This window comes from Xyrauchen texanus, chromosome 10, assembly GCF_025860055.1.
Source record: "Xyrauchen texanus isolate HMW12.3.18 chromosome 10, RBS_HiC_50CHRs, whole genome shotgun sequence".
NCBI lineage: Eukaryota > Metazoa > Chordata > Actinopteri > Cypriniformes > Catostomidae > Xyrauchen > Xyrauchen texanus.
In genome coordinates this window covers 47,659,123-47,683,870 of record NC_068285.1, presented here as the reverse complement: position 1 = coordinate 47,683,870, position 24,748 = coordinate 47,659,123, and the positions used below count along the sequence as shown (strand labels likewise).

Here is a 24,748-nt window from a genome sequence, read left to right as displayed (position 1 = left end):
TGTGTCATATGTGGGACAACATCATGAGAGATGGGACCAGTGGTTGCCTGAATTAAGATTTGCTATCAACACAGCACATCAAGAAACTACAGGTAGAGCCCCTGCTGAATTAATGATGGGCAGGCAGCTACACGGTCCACTAGAGAGGTTAATCCTCAAAAATCCCACTCCTGACCAAACAGCATATAATATAATTGAAAGAACATCATGGCAGAGGAGGTAAAGCACCGAGTAGGGGTGCAACAATCTAGACAAGCTAGATACTATAATGCCCAACGGAAAGATGCGTAGTTTCAGCCGGGTGATCTAGTCTGGGTTAAAACTCACCCTCTCTCGTCTTCCTCGAATAAATACTCTGCTAAGCTAGCGCCCAAGTGGGAGGGACCAGCTGAAATAATAAAAAAAATGGGGCCAATAAATTACACTGTTCGTTGGGGAGACCCATGTAAAACAGATATTTTAAATGTGGTTAACTGAAACGCTGGTACGGACGATCTCCTCCTATGCCGAAGGCTGGGGGATCTATGTAGTGTGGCCACATAAGGGGATGTTATATATATGGTTTATGACATCAAACTAATTATGTTTAGTCATTATTGCCTATTAGTTGTATTATTATCCCCTGTATTCTGTATTTGCCTCAGCTGTGGTGTATTTGTCCCCGATCTCTGTTCACGCGAGAACTTCGCGTGGTTTCGTGTCACGTGATGTCCTGCCACGTAAACAGGAAGAGACTGTCATTTTTCTATTTAAGGAACCGGTATGCCGGTTTTGAGGACGCTCATTTACGAGGAGGCTCATTCACAAAAACGCTCAAAAACTTTTCACTCATTCAAATTGGATTACACTGGTGACTGACCTGGAAGCGCGAGGTCGCCGTTCCTCTGTGGGAGTATATTCGTTTGGCTCGCTGCCAGGATTACTTTATTCTGAGGACATTGGTCATCATCATTCATCACTTGATCGTGCTCACGGACTATCAAAAATTCCCGGTGAGGCTGATCTAATCACTTTCATTGACTCTGAACACTCTGGACTTCACTTTTACATGTATATACACCATATCTTGTAGTTATTGTAAATATTATATTGGGTTTGTAAATACACTTGGATTTATTGGTTTCATCTGTGTAAAGTATATTTTCTCTACATCAAAACCTATCAATAGAAACGGTACTGTTGTTCCCATTATGGTGTAAACTCCACTTAAAGATTTTGGGGAGTGTTACAAATTCTTCTGCCTATAGCCAGTATGTCTTTTACGCTGCGTTGAGACAACACTCCCTCATTCACAGCAAGATGTAGTGTGTGGGCCATGCACCGTATTCCCTTCAGCTGGCTGTCTTCTATCGCTTTTGTCATATTTCTTGCATTGTCACTGACAATGACATGCACTTTATATTTGTCGATATGCCAGGTGTCGAACATATTGGCGCATCAGAAATGACTGCTGCTGTATGTGACCCTCGAAACTCTTGTGAATGGAGCAGAATCTTTTGCAGCTGGAAATCAGCGTTGATCCATTGTGCGGTTAGACTGAGCATACTGGTAATGCTGACGTCTGACCTCCATATGTCTGACGTGAAACTGATTGCTGAAATATCTGCAGCTATATGCTCATGGACGTTAGTTGCAACAACATTAAACAGCTCAGGTAAACACACCTCTGAGAAATGTCGTCTGCTCGGCATGACATAACACGGGGCTCAATGTGCTCGATCAGCCTACAAAGTCCCACATCTTCTACGACAGAGAATGGCTGATCATCTAAGGCAATGCATTCCATAATCTTTTGTGTAATGCCCTTTGTCTTGACACCATCACTGGGAAACTTCCTTGCCTTTTCAAAAACGTCCGCGACAGACGGAGTGGGCGTGCTCGGAGGCGTTTTCCTTTTCTGTGCCGCGTTCCTCTCATATTCAGCGTAGCGATCGGAATGTTTGGATTTCAGGTGATAAATTATACCCGATGTGGAGAAAGTCTTTGCAGATGCACCCCCTCTTGAAATTCTGGCATTACATGTTTTGCAAATCGCTGTCCGTGGGTCTTTCTCAGATATACTGAAATATGTCCACACCGCAGACATGTTTGCTTCAGACAAGCACGTGCAGGTCGCGGTTTCTGTTTGCGTCATCACAACATTTCAGCCGTATTGTTTCGGTGATAAAAGTCTTTCGGCCGAAAACCGAAAATGCATTTTGGGACATTTTCGGCCGAACATTTTCGGTGGCCGAATATTAGGTGCATCCCTACCAACAGCCAATAGCCTTCCTCGCGCTCTCCCCTCTCTTTTTGCTTCTCTCTTTTTACTTTTGTTACTTTCCTTAGGTCTATAATTTTTTATCAATGTTTCCATTTCCTCGCACAAAGCTACATCAAATGTCCCTTCTTTTGGCCATTTTGTTATCTTATTTTTGGTTCTTTTTTGCCATTTGTTTGAGAGTTTATCTAGAAGTTCTTTACACAATGGATATTTTAATCCTAATATATCCACAGGAGTTGCTGCCATAATTATACCTTTTATTTTATAACAACCTTTTGTTTTAAAATCCACTTACTCCGTTGACCTTTGTTTTAAAACAATATACTGGACTCAAAGCTTTAATTCTTATTCTTATTCTTATTATTTATTATTTTATTTTTCTCCTAGCTATTTTGATTTTTCAACAGGATTTCAATTACTTTAAAGTTGTTTAATTTTTATTTCATTTTCTAATTTTTATTGTTACATGTCCCTGTGCTTTAAATGTTGAACTTTAAGCTCAGATATATTTCTTGAATGCACAAATTCTCAGTATGAAGTCCACTTCTTTTATGTTACAGACTAGTTCAGAGATCTGGAATATTTTTACAGACAGCTGCCAGTCTAAAATAAACCTCACAATCTGGCAGAAGAGTCTCTCTGTCTTGGTCCCACACCCTACTATATCTCAGATTTTAGTTTTCTGTGTGTTACCTAAGGAAATTTCCTTCCACAGTTTTATGAGACAGCTTTCATTTCCAAACTCCATTCAACACACAAAAGACAAACTTTCTTTATTGGACAACTTTACTCCATTCATCTTGTCCCTTATTTATTTATTGGGCTCATATTACATCCACTCAGTGTTCCTTTTATTGCCAAGGATTCATCTCACATTTCAATCCCTGTACTGGGCTTATATTTTTATTCAGTCATACTTTTTCATACACACTCACTCTACACACTCTTTCAAACACAGATACTCTCACAACCACAGAAATGTCACACTTATTACAAACACAAGGCCTTCATAAACACAGAGCTCTCAAAAAATAAAATAAAATTTTAAAAATGCAATTATTATTTTTCCTATCCTAAGTAACCTGCAGGATTGATTTTTATTTTGTATTATTTTGCCTACCCATGCAGCCTCTTATTGCTATTCAATAGAGCGGTATCTGTAGGTCTTTTTCCTGAACTTTATCTACCTTCATTTACTGCTAGTTCATCTAGACCCTTAACAGCAAATAAAAACAGATCATTGCATGCAATTATTTCTTCTGGAATCAAAACCCCTTTATTTTCCTTATTGGTTTAGAAGAGCTTTTTGAGCGTTCTTACCACCACAGGCAAACTGGCAAGCAACACAAACTTTTATATAAGCGAAAGTTGCTTACCTTTTAATGGTGGCCACCTGTTTGTGTTGCCTTCCCAGCCAGCCCGCGATGCTACAACAAATGGTGCCCGAACAGGGACAGAAGAGAGCAGAGGAGTGATTCCATAGTTTTGTTCACTTAAATACATCTCCTCAAACAAGGTGGGGCTTATACTTTTTTTAAAAATGCATCATCTATAATCCTCTTTTTTGACTCTAGTCTGACCATTTTAAGAAGTAACAGGAACCACCTTTGGAAGACATAAATTCTCCCAGCAGTCATGAGAGCACACATGTAAAGCTATTCCTGTTTCTGCACAAACCTTCAAATAGTCACACATATATTGAGCACACATTCCATCAGACCACAGGCCTACGCACACACACACATACACACAGTAAACTCTTTTCACTCACACACAGTAAACTGCATGCTTGCCTGTCAGATATAACTGTGGTACAAATCAACAATGTTTATGTTGATTATACCTGATAAAATCTCCTACAGCCCCAGTTAGTAAAACACTATCATTATTACATAGACTATGAGACAAATTACTAGAGAGGAGAGCGGCACCTTCCCTGGAGGGATGGAGTCCGTCTCTCTCTTTAGCAGGTCAGGTCTACCCCAAAAACTCTTCCAATTGTCTATAAATCCTATTTTATTCTTCAGAAACTTGTCAGTCCTCTCTGGTCTTTATCTTCTAGTCTCACTCTTGACTTGTTCTTGACCCTCTTCTGGTCTCTGTCTTGACTCATCCAACTCTGGTCTCAGACTGGACTTGGACTCGGATGAGCTGGTCTCGACTACGACATTGGTACGGGTACATAAACGTGGATGTCAGGGACGGTCGATATTTTACATTGGTGTGTATGAATGGGTATTGTTTCTAGTGTATTTGCTTTATCCACTGTAGTCCCAGAAATGTTGAATTCTTTCTGCTGTTATCCTTTCCGTTTGTTATTTGGTCTGTTCCACGCACATGCTCACTCCTCAAAAACCTGTTAGAACACTGCTTATGTGGCCAAATTAAGCTGCATTCTCTATGTTGTTGAACGTTTAAATAATTTAAATAGTAGCTTATAATAATAAAAAAAAAATACAACAAATATGTATATATATTTAAATAGTGTGGTCAGTTACAGTTCGAGACATGTTTTTGACATTTTGCACATTAATGTCAACTGAAATGTTTTTAGTCAAATTGACAAAAAAATGACATGATAGAAGTAGCCATAGTAACCATTTGGAATAATTTAAAAACATGTAAATATGCTGCATTCTCTGTTTGATGTTTATAAAAGTTAAGATGAAATGTAGAACATGTTTTTAAAGTCACTGTTGAATCAGGTTGCAGAGGTGGAGCCGCCCGTGGATGAAGGAAATGACAAAAAAAAGCCAGATTTAAATGAAGTAAACAATGAGAACGGAAAAACTACCAATGTCACCCAGGTACTGTGAAATCAGCCATGATGTCGTTGAGAGGTTCGTGTGGTGTGCTGTGATAGTCTACTGACTGCACATGCGGTTCTTATTTTCACAGCCGTTGTTTAACCTGGCTGAGTATCACCAGCTGTTCATCGGCACCGAACGTCTACGCGTGCCAGAGATATTATTCCAGCCATCTGTGATTGGTGAAGAGCAAATGGGCCTGATGGAGGCGCTACAGTTTGTGCTGGAACAGTAAGTAAGAAAACTAATTACAGTAGAATTACTTAGCTATATTTGTTGATAGAAATCAAATGATTATGCTGCTGTTTAGTGTTCTTAGAGTGGTCGCCAGTGTCTGGGAAGTTATTTTGAAACTGTACTTTTGATTTTCAGGCTTCAAGCTCAAGTCATTTTTATTTGTATAGCGCTTTTCACAACACACATAGTTTCAAAGCAGCTTTACAGACAATCATACATTAACTCATGGTGTGAGTCTTCTTCACCCATTTACTACATGAAAATGCTAGTGAGGTGTTTTTCTGTCATTCTAAAAGTTTTTCCGACACTCACAGAGGTAAATTGGACATGGCAAATCATATAGGGACACCTATGATACACTGTACTTTTTCATGATACAAGTGTTTAATTGTTCTATGTCTGATTCTGCTTAATTTCTTTGGTTTCAACTTGTTAATAAGTTCATGACATTATTTTTGTACTTTCAAAAATGTATTTGTCACCGCACATTTTTAAAAGGCTTAAATGTGATTAAAAAAATTGTAAATGGAATATTAAATTAAATGTACACTTTTACATAGGGCACCCCTTCCCCTGTCCCGGTTTAACACTCAAATCTGCTCACCTGAAAAATATTGTGATGGGTGAATTTTATTTCAGTTTCATTTACGGAGTAGGTCAAAGCTGGATTTTTGCTTTTGTGAACATGTTTGTACCTTGTGCAACCTTAAGGCTTGAACACTTTAATGGAACATGGCAAACAACTGCCTTGCTGCCAACAACAACACAATCAGCAACATTGATGTGAACATCATCTCTATCCTGGCATGCAGGTAGAGCGAGGGAATTTGGAACCTTTTACTTACCTAGTAGGAGGGTTTCTGCTGGGGCCGAGGGTCAGAGAGCACAATTATACTCTTTGGCCTTGGCCGCTGAGGCCTAACCACTTACTCAGCCTCACTTTTTGAGCTGAAGTTACAGGTTACTCTGCTTCGCTGGACATTGCCCCAAGGCAGAGTCTAAGCAAGCCAGCTGTGCTACAGAGCCAACTTGCCTTGGCAAGATGTGCTTGTAGGCCAGCGACTGCTTAGTCATCTAAAGCCACACTGTGAAAGCACTCATGGCATCACCAAAGAGGTCCTGCTGCAACACCGGAGTGTCGAGCTGGACTGTTTTATCCTTTTTTTTTTTAAGCCAGATATAACGCTCAGTGGACACCAGGCTTTCCATATGTCTGCCAATGGCTTGGGCAGTAATCTTTGTGGCTCGGAGTGCCAGATCAGGGGTGTAGCATGGCCCGCTGCAGAGTAAGCCTTACCTACATGCGAGGATGAGAGCTGATATGGCTTGGATGATGCACCGGCTAGACTGAGTCAGCTAATGTTTTATTTGCTAAAGTGACATCTTTTCAAAAGTGCTACATTTCAGAGAAAGGGCAGTAAGATTATTTGATTGCTGTCTCAGTTTGATTGTCACATTTGATTATTAACTCAGTTTGTATTAATAATTTGAAATGCAGCCTAGTGTGTATTTAGGAATGTATGGGTAACGAGGACTGTTCACTTGCACTATACTAGATTATACATACAGTATCTCACAAACGTGAGTACACCCCTCACATTTTTGTGAATATTTGATTATATCTTTTCATGTGACAACACTGAAGAAATTACACTTTGCTACAATGTAAAGTACTGAGTGTACAGCTTGTATAACAGTGTAAATTTGCTGTCCCCTCAAAATAACTCAACACACAGCCATTAATGTCTAAACTGCTGGCAACAAAAGTGAGTACACCCCTAAGTGAAAATGTCCAAATTGGGCCCAAAATGTCAATATTTTGTGTGGCCACCATTATTTTCCAGCACTGCTTTAACCCTCTTGGGCATGGAGTTCACCAGAGCTTCACAGGTTGCCACTGGAGTCCTCTTCCACTCCTCCATGACAACATCACAGAGCTGGTGGATATTAGAGACCTTGTGCTCCTCCACCTTCCGTTTGAGGATGCCCCACAGATGCTCAATTGGGTTTAGGTCTGGAGACATGCTTGGCCAGTCTATCACCATCAACCTCAGCTTCTTTAGCAAGGCAGTGGTCGTCTCAGAAGGCGTGTTTGGAGTCGTTATCATGCTGGAATACTGCCCTGCAGCCCAGACTCCAAATGGAGGGGATCATGCTCTGTTCCAGTATGTCACAGTACATGTTGGCATTCATGGTTCCCTCAATGAACTGTAGCTCCCCAGTGCCGGCAGCACTCATGCAGCCCCAGACCATGACACTCCCACCAACATGCTTGGCTGTAGGCAAGACACACTTGTCTTTGTACTCCTCACCTGGTCTCCATGCTTGACACCATCTGAACCAAATAAGTTTATCTCATCAGACCACAGGACATGGTTCCAGTAATCCATGTCCTTAGTCTGCTTGCCTTCAGCAAACTATTTGCAGGCTTTCTTGAGCATCATCTTTAGAAGAGGCTTCCTTCTGGAACGACAGCCATGCAGACCAATTTGATGCAGTGTGCGGCGTATGGTCTGAGCACTGACAGGCTGACCCCCCCACCCCTTCAACCTCTGCAGCAATGCTGGCAGCACTCATACGTCTATTTCCCAAAGACAACCTCTGGATATGACGCTGAGCACGTGCATTCAACTTCTTTGGTCGACCATGGTGAGGCCTGTTCTGAGTGGAACCTGTCCTGTTAAACCGCTGTATGGTCTTGGCTACCGTCCTGCAGCTCAGTGTCAGGGTCTTGGCAATCTTCTTATAGCTTAGCTATCTTTATGTATAGCAACAATTCTTTTTTTTTTTTCAGATCCTCAGAGTTCTTTGCCATGAGGTTCCACGTTGAAGTTCCAGTGACCAGTTTGAGGGAGTGTGAGAGCGATGACACCAAATTTAACATACCTGCTCCCCATTCACACCAGAGACCTTGTAACACTAACGAGTCACATGACACCGGGGAGGGAAAATGGCTAATTGGGCCCAATTTGGACATTTTCACTTAGGGGTGTACTCACTTTTGTTGCCAGCGGTTTAGACATTAATGGCTGTGTGTTGAGTTATTTTGAGGGAACAGCAAATTGACACTGTTATACAAGCTGTACACTCACTACTTTACATTGTAGGAAAGTGTAATTTGTTCAGTGTTGTCACGTGAAAAGATATAATCAAATATTTACAAAAATGTGAGGGGTGTACTCACTTTTTTGAGATACTGTATGTAATTAAGCTATAAATGTGGTTTATGAGGACACCTCAAATGTTCTCATAAACCAAAAGGCTTAAACATACTAAATGTGTTTTTGAAAATGTTAAAATGCTGAAAGTTTTCTTTGAGGGTCAGGGTTTGGGTATAGAATCTACACTTTGTATTGTATAAAATACAGGCTATGGAGAGTCCTCGTAAACCACAAATAATAAAGTGTGTGTATGTGTGTTTGTCAGGTTTTGAAATCAGCTACATTATTGGGCTCAGCTAATGGACCTATAAGGAAAAGGCTTAATAAACATAGTAAATAATGTGTTATTTAAAATCTAATAATACAGAAAGGTTTGAGTTGGGTTAAGGGGTAGGGGAAAGAACATTCAGCTCAGTATGACCACAATAGAAAGTCTCCACAATGACAGAAAACAAGTGTGTTTGTTTGTAGGTATTCTCCTGAGCAGCAGGAGGCGCTGGTGAAGAACGTGTTTCTGACTGGAGGAAACCTGCAGTACTGTGGGCTCCGAGAGAGAGTTGAGAGAGATCTGCTCGCCATCAGACCTTTTCAGTCTAACTTTCAGGTCTGATTAACACTGTCACCACCACTGACAACAGTCTGTAACACCCACTCCCACAGACACAAATATTGATAAACTCCAATAGAATGCACATATTCTGCTGACTCTGTTGGGAAATAAGTCTTATTTCTAAGACTTAGGGAAATAAAAATCTTCATGAAACAATACATTCCATAAAAACCTAATTACAAGGAAGTCCTTAGAAGGAAATACAGGCCTATGGCTTGATAAGTATGCTGGGGAAGTTCCAAAACATTGCTAACTCTAACATATCCCAGATGGCACTCATACATATCTTGAGATGTCTGTTTTAGATGTTTTCTTTTTCTTTTTTCTATTTAGGAGTCAAAAATGCAGTTCAAAATTTGCATACATTCAAGTCAAGGTGACATCCTATACATTTCACAAAAACTGTGTAATGCCTATTGAACCAAAGAAAAATGTACAACAGTGTACAGTACAGTGTAATAGCACAGTTACAATATTTACTTAACAACAACAATTTATGATGACGTCTATTATATAAAAACATATTCTCTGGGTCCACAAATTCCCTCCATCTTCTCCACAAAAAAATAAAAACTTTTACTTTTAAAGAAAAGGTAAGGAGTTCCATCCTATATATCTGTTACAATTGCCTTCCAGTCATCTATAGTGGATGAATTAGGTTACATGTAATAGCCTTTTTGGCTGCTACTAGGAGTATTTTCCATAGGTATGTAGAAATAGTCTCGTGGAAATCCAAGTTTCAAAAATATAACACATCAAATTGGAATGGAATGTTAATCTTTAATATAGCCTCTATTGTCCTATGGATGTCTTTCCAAAATAGTTGAATAACTGGACATGCCCAGAACATATGATGATGATTTTCTACTTCGGAGTTACATTGTTTCCAACTCTGAGATCCTCTTTCACTGTAACTCTGTTGCACTGGAGTAACAAAAAATTTTATTACGTTATTACAGGCAAATAATCTGGTGTTTTATTGTTGTTGTTTTGTTTTTTTTATTGAGCCTGTGGTTTCCCATTGAAGTTTACACATATTTAACCAAACCTCTTCTGTTATAATTATATTTCCTTCCTTCTCCCATTTTGACATAGTAGGTAGATTCTGATCTATTATTTTGAAGACAATGATAACATTTAGAAATGACTTTAGTAATTGTAGAAGCCTTATAAGCAGAAAAAAATATCTTGATCTAGATCATTTTGTGCCCGATTCCCCTTTTTATTTACAGTTGAGTTAAATGGATGTCTTATTTGAAAATATCTGAACAAATCATGATTACCCAACCCAAATTATTTCTTAAATTCCTGGAAAGGTAAGCGAATATTATTGTTCGTAATAGAATAATATGATGTAACTCCTTTCTTAATCCAATTCTTAAAGGCTTCGTCCAACGTATTTGAAGTAAAATCGGTATCATATGCACACCAACTCAATATTTTTAGAACATCTTTTAATTTATACATTTTAATTACTGTTGCCCATGTTTCTGAAGTAGTAGAAATCCATGGATATCCTTTACTTGCATAAATTCTTAATAAATTTTAATCTGCAATTACTGCTTGAGTCTGTTCTTAAGAAAAAAACGAACATTCAATCTGTTTCCATCTAGCTTTATACCCTGGATTATACCGCAAACTATGGGTCTTAATTGGGCAGCTATATAATAATCTTAAAGAGATGGGAGGGCCAAACCCCCCTTTTCTTTGGGTATCTGAAGTATTCTATACCGAACTCTGGGTTTTTTGCCTTGACAGATAAATCTTAGGTGGTAGGTATACATTGAGAAATGTAACTGGAGCCCCTTAAATTTGTCCTTTTTGATTAAAATGTAATGCCCTTCTTTATCTTTAATTTCAGTCTGGTGGTCATACCTACGTTTATTTGATATTCAAATAGCCACTCCCCTTCTCCTACCGGAAACATGTGATGATAATAGATACATATTAATCCATTTATTTTTCAGGCCAATTTAGAGTGTTCTGTTTGATCTAGATTGGTCTCCTGTAGAAACGCTACCTGAACCTTATCTTTTTTTTATTTTTTTATTTTGACAATTGTGGATTCCATTTGTTAAATGTGACTGATTTAAACATGTACTCTTTGCCTACCATGTACTGTGCAATACATTTTAACACTTACGTATACATTATCAAAACTGTACTTGCATTTTCCCTGTATTATTATATAACAACAGTACATTGAACAATATAAAAGGAAATTGAACAGCAAAATTAACAAGAATAAAATTTTTAATCACAGAAAATGCCTTCCACAGATGAGATCCCTGATCTACAGCCATGGCCAAAAGTATTGGCAGTTACACAAATGTTGTGTTTTGCAAATATATCTGCTTCAGTTGTTGTGGTGTTCATTCACATTGTTTCTAGATTATTGTGCAGAGTGATCAGATGCATTTTAAAGAATTACAAAAAGCTCCATTGGCCAAAAAAATGAACTTTATCACAAAAACCTAAATTTCACTCTTTTTTGGTCCTGGCACAAAATGACCAGCCAACATAATTTCACTAATCATATCAGCAGCACCTGGGAAAGTGTGAACGAGTACTAATCAGGTGAAATCACTCTATCAATCTGATTGGATAATAAGAGCAGACTGTTTGCTTCCAATCATTGTGTTCTTGTTAGCAATGGTTACCTCTAAAGAAAGACGTACAGCCATCATCGCTTTGCATCAAAATGGACTCACATGCAAGGAAATTGCTGCAAAGAATATTGCACCTGAAAGAACCATTTACCGGATCATCAAGAACTTCAAGAAGAGAGTTTAAAGTGCAGTGAAGAAGGCTTCAGGACATCCCAGATGTCCAGCAAACACCAGGATCGTCTCCTCCAGAGGAGTCCGCTATGGAATAGTGTCACCACCGGTGCAAAGTTTGCTCAATATTGGCAGCAGGTTGGTGTGAGTGCATCTGCTCGCACAGTGAGGCGAAGAATTTTGGGCAATGGCCTGGTGTCAAGAAGGGCAGCAAAGAAGTCACTTCTCTCCCAGAAAAAACATCAAGGACAGACTGAAATTCTGCAGGAAATACAAGGATTGGACAGCAGAAGACTGGTGCAAAGATATTTTCTCTGATGAAGGCCCCTTCCTACTGTTTGGGACATCTGGAAAATCAATAGTCCGGAGAAGAAAAGGTGAACGGTACCATGAGTCCTGTGTCGTGCCAACAGAGAATAATCCAGAGACCATCCATGTGTGGGGTTGCTTTTCATACAAGGAAGTGGGCTCTCTCACAATTCTGCCCAAAAGCACTGCCATGAATAAAGAATGTTATCAAAACATCCTGCAAGAGCAACTTCTCCCAATGATTCAGGAGCAATATGGTGATGATTCGTGCATTTTCCGGCATGATGGAGCACCAAGTCACAAGACAAGAGTGATAATGAAGTGGCTTGGAGATCATTACATAGAAATTTTGGATCCGTGGCCAGACAACTCCCTGGATCATAATCCCATAGAGAACCTATGGTCAATCCTCAAAGTTGTAAGGGGCAGTGGTGGCTTGGTGGTCAAGGCTGTGGGTTCAAGCCCCAACACTGCCATGATGCCACTGTTGGGCCCTTGAGCAAGGCCCTTTACCCCATCTGCTCCAGGGGCGCCCTACCATGGCTGACCCTGCGCTCTGACCCCAGCTTTGTTGGGATATGCAAAACTTGGATGATCCAAGATGGAGACGCGGTAGCACGCAGCGGCTGCTCCGGATACAAAATGGTTAAATTTTTGATAGTTAGCCCGACTTTTACGGCACATGGACATTGGAGCAACTGGTGTTCGTGTTTACTATCGCCAGACACTACTAAAATATAAGATTCATGCAACAACCAAGCTGCATGATGATCTGCAGGAGAAGCTACGCAACCTCGGTTTGCTGCAGAGACCAGGCCTCCAGTCCTCTGCGTCATCTGATGTCGTAAGCGGTGTGCGAGGAAGCGGAAGCGTGGCAAGAGGGCGGGGGTCCATGCTAGGCTAAAAACAAACCCTAGCCGGCCGGTTCTCCCGTCTATCCTGCTAAACTGGACTACTTCCGACTCCAATAGACTATGCAGCGTGAGTTTAGAGACTGATACGTCTTTGTTTTCACGGAGACGTGGCTCAGCGACAAAGTTCCGGACGCCGCCATTCAGCTAGACGGGCTAGCCTCGTTTCGTGCTAACAGAAATGCAGCTCTGTGCGGTAAGATTTGCGGTGGTGGCTTGTGTGTTTACATCAACACTGAATGGTGCAAGGACTCTGCTAGTCTCTAGCTACTGTTAATCACTGTTGGAGCTTGTGACTGTTAGATGCAGACCTTTTTATTTACCACGGGAATTCACCACAGTCATAATAACCGGAGTTGATATCCCCCCCCCCAGTGCTATTGTTAAGGAAGTGCTCTGTGAACTGTATGGGGCTATTAGTGAACTGCGGAATGCTCACCCTGATGGACTGTTTATTGTCGCCAGAGATTTCAACCATGCAAATCTCAAGACAGTGCCAAACTGTCCAGGGCCATCAGGGAGGCAAAGTGCGCACACGCACAGAAAATCCATAGTCACGTCCAGGACACACACGGCGCATGTGGCAGGGCATCCAGGCCATCACCAACTACAGGACAACATCAGTTGCCTGTGACAAAGATGCCTACCTTCCAGATGCGCTGAATGACTTCTACACTCTGTTTGAGGCGCAGAACAACGTGGTGGTGAGGAAGACCACCGTTGGGAGGAGTCCCAACGACCAGGTGCTCTGTCTTACCATGGCCGATGTGAGAAAAACTCTATGCAGAGTCAACCCACTGAAGGCTGCTGGACCAGACAACATTCCTGGTAGGGTGCTCAGAGGATGTGCAGACTAGCTGGCAGATGTTCTTACCGACATCTTCAACATCTCTCTGAGCAGAGCCCATGCCAAAGAAGTCTTCAGTGTCATGCCTCAATGACTACCCTCCTGTCACACCCATCATCATGAAGTGCTTCGAGAGGCTCGTCATGAGGCACATTAAGGCCCAGCTGCCCCCCTCACTAGACCCACTGCAGTTTGCGTATCGTCATAACCGTTCTACAGACGACACCATCGCCACCACCCTCCATCTGGCCCTCACCCACCTAGATAAAAAGGACTCATACGTTCGAATGCTGTTTATAGACTTCAGCTATTGGCTTAAAGCCTTCATCAGCCATTTTACAAGAACAATTGCATCTATGTGAACATCTGCTGTTAATCCAGGCTGGACTTCCAAGACATTAATTAATCAACATCTTATGGAGTGTTCCTTGACACAGTCGCCTTCAGCTTGCTCCCTGGGGTTATTAATACAATTATTATTTAATTACTTATTTTTAAACACTATTAACAATCGTATTTTAGCTAATTACACGATGATTCATCGACATTATAGACATTACAGTTTTATCATCTGTTAATGCCTGATCTTCTCTAAAACTGCTTTGAAACGATGTGTGTTGTGAAAGGCGCAATACAAATAAAATTGACTTGACTTCAGCTCAGCATTCAACCCAATCATTCCTCAGCACCTGATTGGAAAGATGAACCTGCTGGGCCTGGACACCTCCCTCTGCAACTGGATCCTAGACTTCCTGATTTGCAGACCTCAGTCAGTCCGGATCGTTAACTGCATCTCCACCACCACCACACTGAGCACTGGGGCCCCCCAGGGTGTGCGCAGTCCACTTCTGTTCACTCTGCTGACTCACAACTGTGTAACAATGCACAGCTCGAACTACATCGTCAAGTCCGCCGATGACACAACCGTGGTGGGTCTCATCAGCAAGAATGACGAGTCGGCATACAGAGAGGAGGTGTAGAGCCAACAACCTGTCTCTGAATGTGGACAAAACAAAAGAGATGGTTGTTGACTTCAGGAGAGCACATAGTGAACACTCTCCGCTGAACATCGACGGCTCCTCTGGAGATCGTCAAGAGCTCAAATTCCTTGGTGTTCACCTGGTCCCTCAACACCAGCTCTATTACCAAAAAAACCCAGCAGCGTTTCTACTTTCTTCGAAGGCTGAGAAAAGCACATCTCCCACCCCCCATCCTCACTACATTCAATAGAGGGACTATTGAGAGCATCCTGAGCAGCTGCATCACTGCCTGGTTTGGGACTTGCACCGTTTCAGACCGCAAAGCCCTGCAGAGTATAATGAGGACAGCTGAGAAGATCATCGGGGTCTCTCTTCCCTCCATCAAAGACATTTACATAAAATGCTGCATCCTCAAAGCAACCAGCATTGTGGACGACCCCACACACCCCTCACACAAACTCTTCATCCTCCTGCCATCTGGCAAGAGGTACTGAAGCTTTTGGGCCCTCACGGTCAGACTGTGTAACAGCTTCTTCCCCCAAGCCATCAGACTCCTCAATACTCTGGGACTGACTGACTGAGACACACACACACACACACACACACACACACCTGTACACCATCCTACTTTTGCACATGTCCAGATTTGCACTTTAATTCATTGTCACTTTATACCTGGCTGCTACCTCAATAACTGTATGTCCATAGAACACCATATATAGTATGTTATGTTTACATTTAGCATTTTATAGTGTGTCATCTTTTTGCACTATTCAGTTACAAATGTGTACTGGTCGGCACTGCATTGTCTCTCACTGTGCCTATTGTCCAGTTCCTTTTAGTAATTTATTGTACTGTCCCATACCTTTTGCACACGTTTGCCGTGCACTTTATGTAGACATGTTATTTAGTCTGTGTAGTCTCATGTGGTTCTGTGTTTGTCCTATGTTGTTTTATGTAGCACCATGGTCCTGGAGGAACGTTGTCTCATTTCGCTGTGTACTGTACTAACTGTATATGTTTGAACGACAATAAAAAAAACACGAACTTAAAGAGAGCGGAAAAACAGAAGCCCACAAATTGTGATCAAATCTATTAAGTCAAGAATGGATCGCTATCAATCGGAATTTTACCCAGAAGCTGATATCCAGCATGCCAGAGTGATGGTCAACAATGTAAATATTTATTCTTTGCATAAATTGTGTTTTTCCAATAAAAGCCTTTAAAACTTATGAAACGCGTATAATTGTTTTCCAATATACCATAGAAATGTGAAAAAATAATCTACAAATACTGAAGCGGCAAACTTTGCAAAACACAAAATGTATGTCTGGATCTTATTCAAGCCTGGATGGGAAAATCCTCAACCCTGTAGCTTGGAGTGAGGGCCCTCACTGACATAACAGCGTATAGTAACACCTTGTGGTGTTATAGGATCTCCCAACATCTGGCTAAAATTAACAATGTTCTGTGTCCAGATTTTGTGAGTATTTGAACAATTTGGGGCTTTTAGGAAGTTTTTGTCAGATGAGCAGTTTTCTCACGCAGCCATCAGTGTTTGCGCACTCCCGGAAGCCCCGTTTTAGATATTTTCATCTGGAAAGCATCACAATCTAATTAGCATCTGCTAAACATTTAAAGAGATAGGATTTACAAACATTCTAAATTATAAATGTCTCAAAGACATCTGCTGAATGTCTTGACATCTGAGACCTAGTTATTGGCATGTGTCTGCAATAGAAATATTACAGATGGCAAACAACCTAAAAAAATATGTCTTCCAGGTGTAAATGCACACATCAAATAGACATCTGGGTTATTAACGTGTACTATCAGTGTTAGGGTCAGGGTTATTTGTATTTTTTTTTTCAAATTCACTTGTTTTTATTAGAGGTCGACCAATATTGGATCTTGCTGGTGGAAAAGGCAGATAACAGATTAATCATCCAATATTTTTTTAAATAATTTCATTGGATGTAAAGAAATGTCATAGTCATTCCTTACTGTGGGCACAAACATAGACAAAACAAGAGTCTAAAATGAATATAATCCCTGATCCCGTTTATTGTGCAACCAAAATCCCAATAATAAGCATAAAATGCAACCAATAATACATTTTGGTGCATATTGCGGGACTTTTAACTATTGACAAGACTGAAATTCATCGGGGTCTCTTATTTTGAAATATTTGTTTTCTCAGCTCACACAAACACAAAGGAAACAAAACATGCTCTCTTATGATGCGTTTCAGATCTATCAACCCCGACCTTAATGAGAAGCGTTATTTGACATTATTTACAAGATGGCAGTGACTAACAAGCATAGCACTGAACTATGTTTTGTCAAGTCCTTTTTTACTGTATAGCATTTTTTTGCATTCACGATATTATTAGATTTTTTCTTCTTCAAAAACCAAGTAGAGCAATGAAAGTTTCCATTGTAAATATCAGTTAAATTAAGAGAGAATCGGCTTCAGTTACACAGCATCATATAAATTTGATCAAATAAATCTGTCTTGTCTCTATTCTATTCATTAAGGCTATTGTATTAATGTTTGAAGTTCCATTCATAATGTTTCCCCTTTTACCCAGTATAAAATTTCACACCGTTGTTGTTCTTTGTACAGAGTAAAACCGATAATACCGTACACCGCGGCAACCCTACACTTCAGATACAGTAACCATAGAATCACCATGGTATTTTGTAATAATTTAATTGTAACCACAAAATTAAACTTTGTTAATATATTAACATCAATATAATTTTCACAAAAAGTGGAAATTTTTAACAGGCAAGTTAAAGACAATTGTATTAAAATCACAATAACTAATGTTAGCACTGGATTGTGGGGATTAAGCACAACTTTAAAATTCCCGCATGATATCTAATTTTGTCTTGTCACATCATGGCGCTCCCTCATAAAACAGCAAGCAAGGCAAAAATTGGGGGAGGTGCAATTTAGGTGTAAATGGCACCTGCAAATAGGCAGGGGCAAATAGTCACACTGAAAAATTATCAATGTTATCGAGCTTTGGGGCAACATCGGTTAATAGTAGATTTTAATTTCTAATTAAATACTAGACAGATAACAAACCACTAGACAAATATTATATATCATATTTTGTGATCACAATGCTTCCAGCCTAATTCATATAATTGTAAATTGCGATTCTTATTAAAATATTTTACAATCTTTCATTTGATGCTTCCATGCAGTATAATTCTGTTCACTTTTGTTTTTATTGCCAGGAGAATATAATGATACAATGATTCACATATAAATTAATTAATTCGCATTTTAGAATGCTGTTTAAAAATGGAAAATATGGGCTAGTCTATCGGCACATTAATAGAAAGCACATGTTTAGAGTCTTGACAGTTTTTGTAAGCTACAATTGTTTGAATATTCTGCCTAATGAAGCTTGCTCATAACATATTTATACATGTTTAAAAATACCAATACAACTGATAATTCTATTTTAATGAGATGTGAATTAATAAAATGCAAACAAATAAGCCTTCGATGTGTCTGCGTCCTCGTGAAAGCTGAATGCTGCAGGAAAGTCTTTATCATGTATCTCAATTGCAGCGTCCTGCCAGTAAATTCATTTTGTCATGGTGAACTTGCATTTGTTTGTTTCTTCTGTTTCCTCTATTTTATGGCAGTTGGCAAAACAAGCTTAACAAGCTTTACTGCAGGGGTTGGGAACCTAAGTGGCTCTTTTTTTAAATCAAGTGGCTCGCCAGGTGTCACACTATCCACCAACACATGTTCGTTTAAAACGTCAATGACACTGTTTTGATTTCCTTTCTCCAGAAATTGTCATACAGCCTACTCTTGGTGAACAAGGTTTGAAATTAACACCTGCCAAATGCAGATTTTTCATGCAGAGCATTTTGTTGATGTACCAGCCACTGTGGAAGGTGACCTGTAAGACTTCTCGGAGTGATAAATGACAAGAAACTAGACACAAAGTCACGCGTTTGACAAAACGTGATTATATTTTCAAGAACAGACGAAAGAAAAGCCGCCGGTGCACGACTGATTTGATATTTGTGCGCAGTGAGCTCTGCTATTCACGAGTGCGATGAAAGCGCTTCTAGACACACACATGCATAGAATTCGTGGCCTCGTTTACCAATAACTACTGATCTTCGCTGTTAAGAGCATTTTCTATGAGCGATTTTATTAACATTTGTTATTTTTTTATGTGCGCCCAGGGTGTGAAATGGTACCCGCCACACTCCAAATGTGACAAGGTTGAATCCAGATCACAAGCTCCAAATGCAGGTATTTCATACGCAAGTAATTTTGCTCATCTACCCACAACAGGTGGGTGACCTGTAAGATGTCTCGGAGTGACACATGACAAGAAATGCTGTTAGTCAAAAAGACATGCGCGTTGAAGAAACACATTTTATTATGTTTTTAAGAACAGAAAAGAAAAGCCGTCAATGCTCCTATCTTATTTGCTGTTTGTTCAGAGTCTTGCAACAGGTCTCGTTGAACAAGTGCTTGTAAAGATTTTGTTCGACCGAACCGCTTGCAAGAATAATGTTGTCTATGAGAATGCTGCAAATAATCTCCTATCATCTCGTGAGGTGCTGTGAGTTTAGTTTGCTTTATTTCCATGGAGCAGTTCGCGCTTACGCATTGTGAACGCAACTCTGCAGGTCAAGTAATATATACAGGTATCTTTATATTTAGGAAACAAACACGAAAGTGATTAAATCATAAAGTAATAAAAGACACGTTCACCTTCAACCTAAAATTTAGTTAAGAACACATTTGGGAACACAAGGAAAGTTATTAGGCTTATTTTTTATGATGGTTATTGTAGTTATCTTTACATTTATAATTGTCTTTAGTTCTTCATTTGTAGGCTATTAGTAATTTTACATCCGGTGTCATTGACTGAAGCTTGCATGATAGCAAATGGGGCCTGGAGATGGTACATTTTTGGATTTGGGGAGGTGGTAATATATACGATTTTTTTGAATATTTGCTTATTTCGTTTAGTGCAATTTGTTTCAATAAATTAATGACATTTTTGAGCAGAATCAATAAAGCAAAAATATTCACCGACCCTTGGCAGGGGGGTTGACCATATAATCGTTATTGCAATATTTTTAGGCAATTATCTTTAAAATATTTTATTCTTATCGCCCAGCACAAAAGGGAAGTAAAATTTTTCATGAACAAATATAAAGTAAATGTAAAGTAATTTTATGGAGACCCGCACAAACTTATTTACATTTATGCATTTGGCAGACGCTTTTATCCAAAGCGACTTACAGAGCCCTTATTACAGGGACAAATCCCCGGAGCAATCTGGAGTTAATCAAATCAAATCACTTTATTGTCACACTACCATGTACACAAGTGCAACAGTAGGTGAAATTAAGAGTTAAGGGCCTTGCTCAAGGACACAATGGTGGTGGCCGTGGGGTTAGAACTTGTGAACTTCTGATTAACAGCCCTGTGCTTTAGCCACTACGCCACCACCACTCACTTATGTATTCTATTCCATATTGCAACATGTTACCTATTCATTTTGCATATATTTTTTTTGTGTTTGAGTAGTCTATGGACAATATAAATGTTTTATTTTATTGAAAAATATTTTTGGAAATAGCAAATTATTTGTTTGTGCTTTGGCTCTTTAAAAAAAAAATGCATCAACCAAACAAAAAGTTGGCTCCTTAGTGAAAAAAGTTTCCTGACCCCTGCATTACTGCAACAAACTGAATGGTCTTGACATTGTTGGAGTAAAGAAATTTTTTTAACTTTAAACAGCTGAGCAACGTTTACTGTTTGCGAACATTCAGACAACCGCCATACCGCTTTGGGAGGCATTTAGAAGTACATTTAAATATGAGGACTTACTATGTGTAAAACCTTAACTAATATGACATAAGTCTATAATTCTGAAATCTATAATTCTGACCTAATGTGAAAGTAGATTTCACATTAGGTCAGTAAAATAAGTTTTTTTTAACCACTCGTTGAACAATGGCAGTTAGATGGTCACTGCATGAAAAGAGCTGTATCCGAACCAGTAGACTCCTGTATAAACCGCTGAATTTCAGACAATATTCAGAAATCTACTGGCTCTGAGTCTCAAATTTCACAGGCGTTTCCGATTGTATACCATTTTGGATGTATAGTGTCTGACAATTCCTTCCGTGTTATGGCCATTTGTTGCCATGGTAAGTAATCTCCTTAACCCTCTGGGGTCTGATGGTGTTTTGGGCCATGGAGAAGTTTTGACATGCCTTGACATTTGTGCTTTTTTCAGTTGCTTAAAAACATGTTAAAGTCTGTTAACACTGTATTCAGCACAAACTGGGCTACAATAATATGTGAGCAACATGTATGTACAGGTTTCTGTTTTTGAAAAAATAATGTTTATGTGTGGTTTTTGAAAAAACAAATATTTTAAGTCATTGAAATAAGGCCATATATCACATACTAAACATTTGTCCACAAGACTTTTGAGAACTGGATCTTGTAGCCTAGAGTTTTTGCTACAAAATGATGTGAAAACCATCCTGATCACTCATTCATACAAAACAATATAGTACTTTAACTTTTGTAAGACAATTTTAGTGTTAGAAATGTCATATGCGAGGAGGCGTGAACTATCATGAATATTGATTGTAATTCACACCTGAGGAGACAAAGACCCCTCCCCTGGGCCTAGCAATGAGGAATATGACAGAGAGAGAATGAATGTGAGGAGACTTAATGATCCAAATCAAGTTTTAAGTTAAAAGTAATCTGACTGTACATAAAGACTTTACTTAATTTTAGACCTACACTACCGTTAAAAGAAGTCTCTTCTGCTCAACAAGACTGCATTTATTTGATCCAAAATACAGAAACAACATTGATATTCTGAACTATTTTTTACAATTTAAAAGGACAGTTTTCTATTTGAATATATTGTAAAATGCAATTTGTGATCAAAGCTGAATTTTCAGCATCATTACTGCAGTCTTCAGTGTCACATGATCCTTCAGAAATCATTATAAGATGGTGATTTTCTAATATGGGCATATTTAAAGTGCATTTTACTCATTTAACCTGAACACATATTTGCAAGCACAAGCTTTGTTGATGATAATGAGGCAGCATAAATGCTAGTTAAAATATAATCTAAACATTCATATTATTTTTATATCATATTACATAACATATTTATATCATACAACATACAATTTAAATACCTGCTTTAGCCGAAACAGCATTTAAATATAACTAAAACTTGTTTATTAGGATATATTTCAAATTTCAATACTCTGAATCCTGGCTGGCAAGTCTTGAAACAGTCCCACTAGTAAAATATGTACATGTTTTTATAAAATAGCATGTCAACTAAAGAAAACTAAATGACTGACTTGTCCAAAATTGTATCCTCAGCTGGATCAAGTCTCCCTTCAAAATACAAACATTCATTGGAGTCCTGCTCTTCTTCTGAGGAAAATTGTAACTCTTCGTCACTGTCCAGGAGTTTCATTGCCTGTGTATCGTGCAGTCTTCCAAATGTGCAGAAAAGTGAATGAACTGTTTTTAAGGCACAGTTGGGGGCGTTTACCATTTGCATTGATCGTCTCAGCACATTACCCTATGAATGGTGCGCTCTGCTGGTGGGTGTGATCACATTAGGGATAATTAGCTGAGCCAGGAGAATTTTACATCGCTGTTTCATTCCGATTACATTGCAGGAGAATATTTGTTTTAAATTTGAATTGTTTTATTTAAAAGTAGAAATCTTAAGCTTTCTTTAGACATATGTTTCATGTTTGTGTGATAAGTATTCGCAGAGTTTCAGTTCATTTTTGTGACGTGTTTCAGAAATATGCTCAAACACTGAGACTGCTGAAAGCTCAACCTTTTTATTTTCTTTATTTTACAAAAGCACAATGTTTTGTTGTTATTGTGAGTGTACACAAATAAAAGTAAACCCTTTATAGTCTCTAATAATGTCTTACACTTATCTGTATGCCCAAAATGACGGAGTATTTTAAGTTGTTTCCGCTGTAATGACGGAAAAATCCAGCAGGATGCACCAGCGCGTCCGTCGACCCCAGAGGGTTAATGTCTGTCAAAAATAGCAAGTAAAAATAAAGTGTTATTTAATTAAATATCACCACTGTTTGGATAAAAAAAAATTACATTCACAGTGTTTATTTTAGCTTGTTTGTCTGTACAGTAATATTGATTGCTGTAGCCTACAATAAGCCAAACTTTCAGTTATTTGCCTTTCCCTGTATTTTGAAAACACAGCAAGCTTGAAGACTTAACACCTTTTACTCACAATTGGCAGTCATTAAAGCATAAAAGGTCACAACCAGCCGAATTTCCTTTTGTAAATTTCCGTCAAACTTCACAGTTCCCTTTACATGTCCACTGAATTGAGGTATGTGGTATATCTGAAACTAACTCTAAAACACCTTTTTGGCCAGATTTTGTTCTAAATGCCATCACACCCATTCATTCTTCGATTTTGTATGAAGTATATTGGGGCATTAAGATTCACTGGAATGCATTGCGGTTGGAAGTGGGAATCTTCAGCTCTGGCACCAACTTCATCTGGAATGCCTAGTTTTTACGCTACCAGAAGTATGCTGAGAATACATAACATTGTGTTTCCGCTCTTACAGGTGTCTCTAGCGAGTCGTCCAACACTGGATGCATGGTTTGGGGCTCATGAATGGGCTCTCAGGACCCCTGCTGGAGCTCAAGGCTGGATCAGCCGTCAGGACTACGAGGAGAAGGGAGGAGAATATCTAAGTGAACACTGTGCTTCAAACACCTACATATCCATGAAACTCAATAAACCAACCGCAGCCGCTAAACACACACTCGCCGGAAAATACTTGATGGATACAAACCCGCCTGACACTGCTAGCAATGACAATGACATCACCTTGCCTTAGTGTGTGTGTGTGTGTGAAGAATAATATATTGTAAACGATTGAGTTTGAGACCTATTAATACAATTTGTCTAAATATGTGATTAGTGACCAAATTCACATTTTCAAACTGCTATTGCTATTGTTCTCTCTCTCAAGAATATTTGAAAAGCTGAAGGTATTTTTGATGTGTAAATATGACACATTGTAAGTCTTCAACAAATGTATTTGAAAATATGGTGAAATACAATACTGAATAAAATACAATAAAACATTAACATAAAAGCTTATTGTGTGTTTTTACTTTGTCTGATTAACAACATTCATAAAGCACAGTGAGTCATGTGCTAAACTTATTTTGTTCCTGTAATGTGGCCATTGAGCAAAATAAATCGGATCTCAGAACGAAGTTGTTTTTAAATGGCACGTTCTTGATCACTTTCTTAGGTTTACTAATCATCTGCACCTTGATTACCCAGAATCTAAATTGCCAGTACCATATCTCTCTTTTATTATTATTATTATTTCAGTCAGATGGGATCAATATCCAGCTTAGTATTGCTTCAGTATAGCGATGTGGCCAAATCCAAATATCTTATTCAGAGAGGCACGAATAATGATGTAAAATAATAACGCATTCTGCAGAGTAATAAAAAAATGATTTGTTAGACTGATTATCCAACAAGCACAAGGATAGAGTGATACAAGGGCGAGTCTAGCCCCTTTTTAGGGGTGCTTCAGCACCCCTAAGAAGGAGCTCGGCACCCCTAAAACTTGGAGTAAGAAATGTTGTTATTCTAAAATTTTGTTCGTCTTTGACAAGGTTAAATAATGTCCAAAACATACTCCGTAGTTTGTGGTTTAAAATGTATGTGTTAAGGATGAAAATGAAAACACCCCCGCTTAGCAAATGGTATCATCCTC

At 39.1% G+C, this 24,748-nt stretch overlaps 1 protein-coding gene across 2 annotated transcripts in view; it reads left to right on the top strand.

The window, feature by feature from the left end:
- Window positions 1–24,103, top strand: part of actr5 (actin related protein 5) — a 105,922-nt gene extending 81,819 nt beyond the window's left edge. Inside the window, exons 6-9 of one of the 2 annotated variants that reach the window (XM_052135535.1) lie at window positions 4,969–5,070; window positions 5,162–5,301; window positions 8,940–9,072; window positions 23,573–24,103. In XM_052135535.1, the coding sequence (XP_051991495.1) occupies window positions 4,969–5,070; window positions 5,162–5,301; window positions 8,940–9,072; window positions 23,573–23,848 (651 nt within the window). In that variant the 3' untranslated portion in view covers window positions 23,849–24,103. Of the gene's footprint in view, window positions 1–4,968; window positions 5,071–5,161; window positions 5,302–8,101; window positions 8,918–8,939; window positions 9,073–23,572 lie in introns of those variants that run through there. The other variant, XM_052135536.1, reaches the window with a different exon arrangement.
- Window positions 24,104–24,748: the final 645 nt, after the last annotated feature.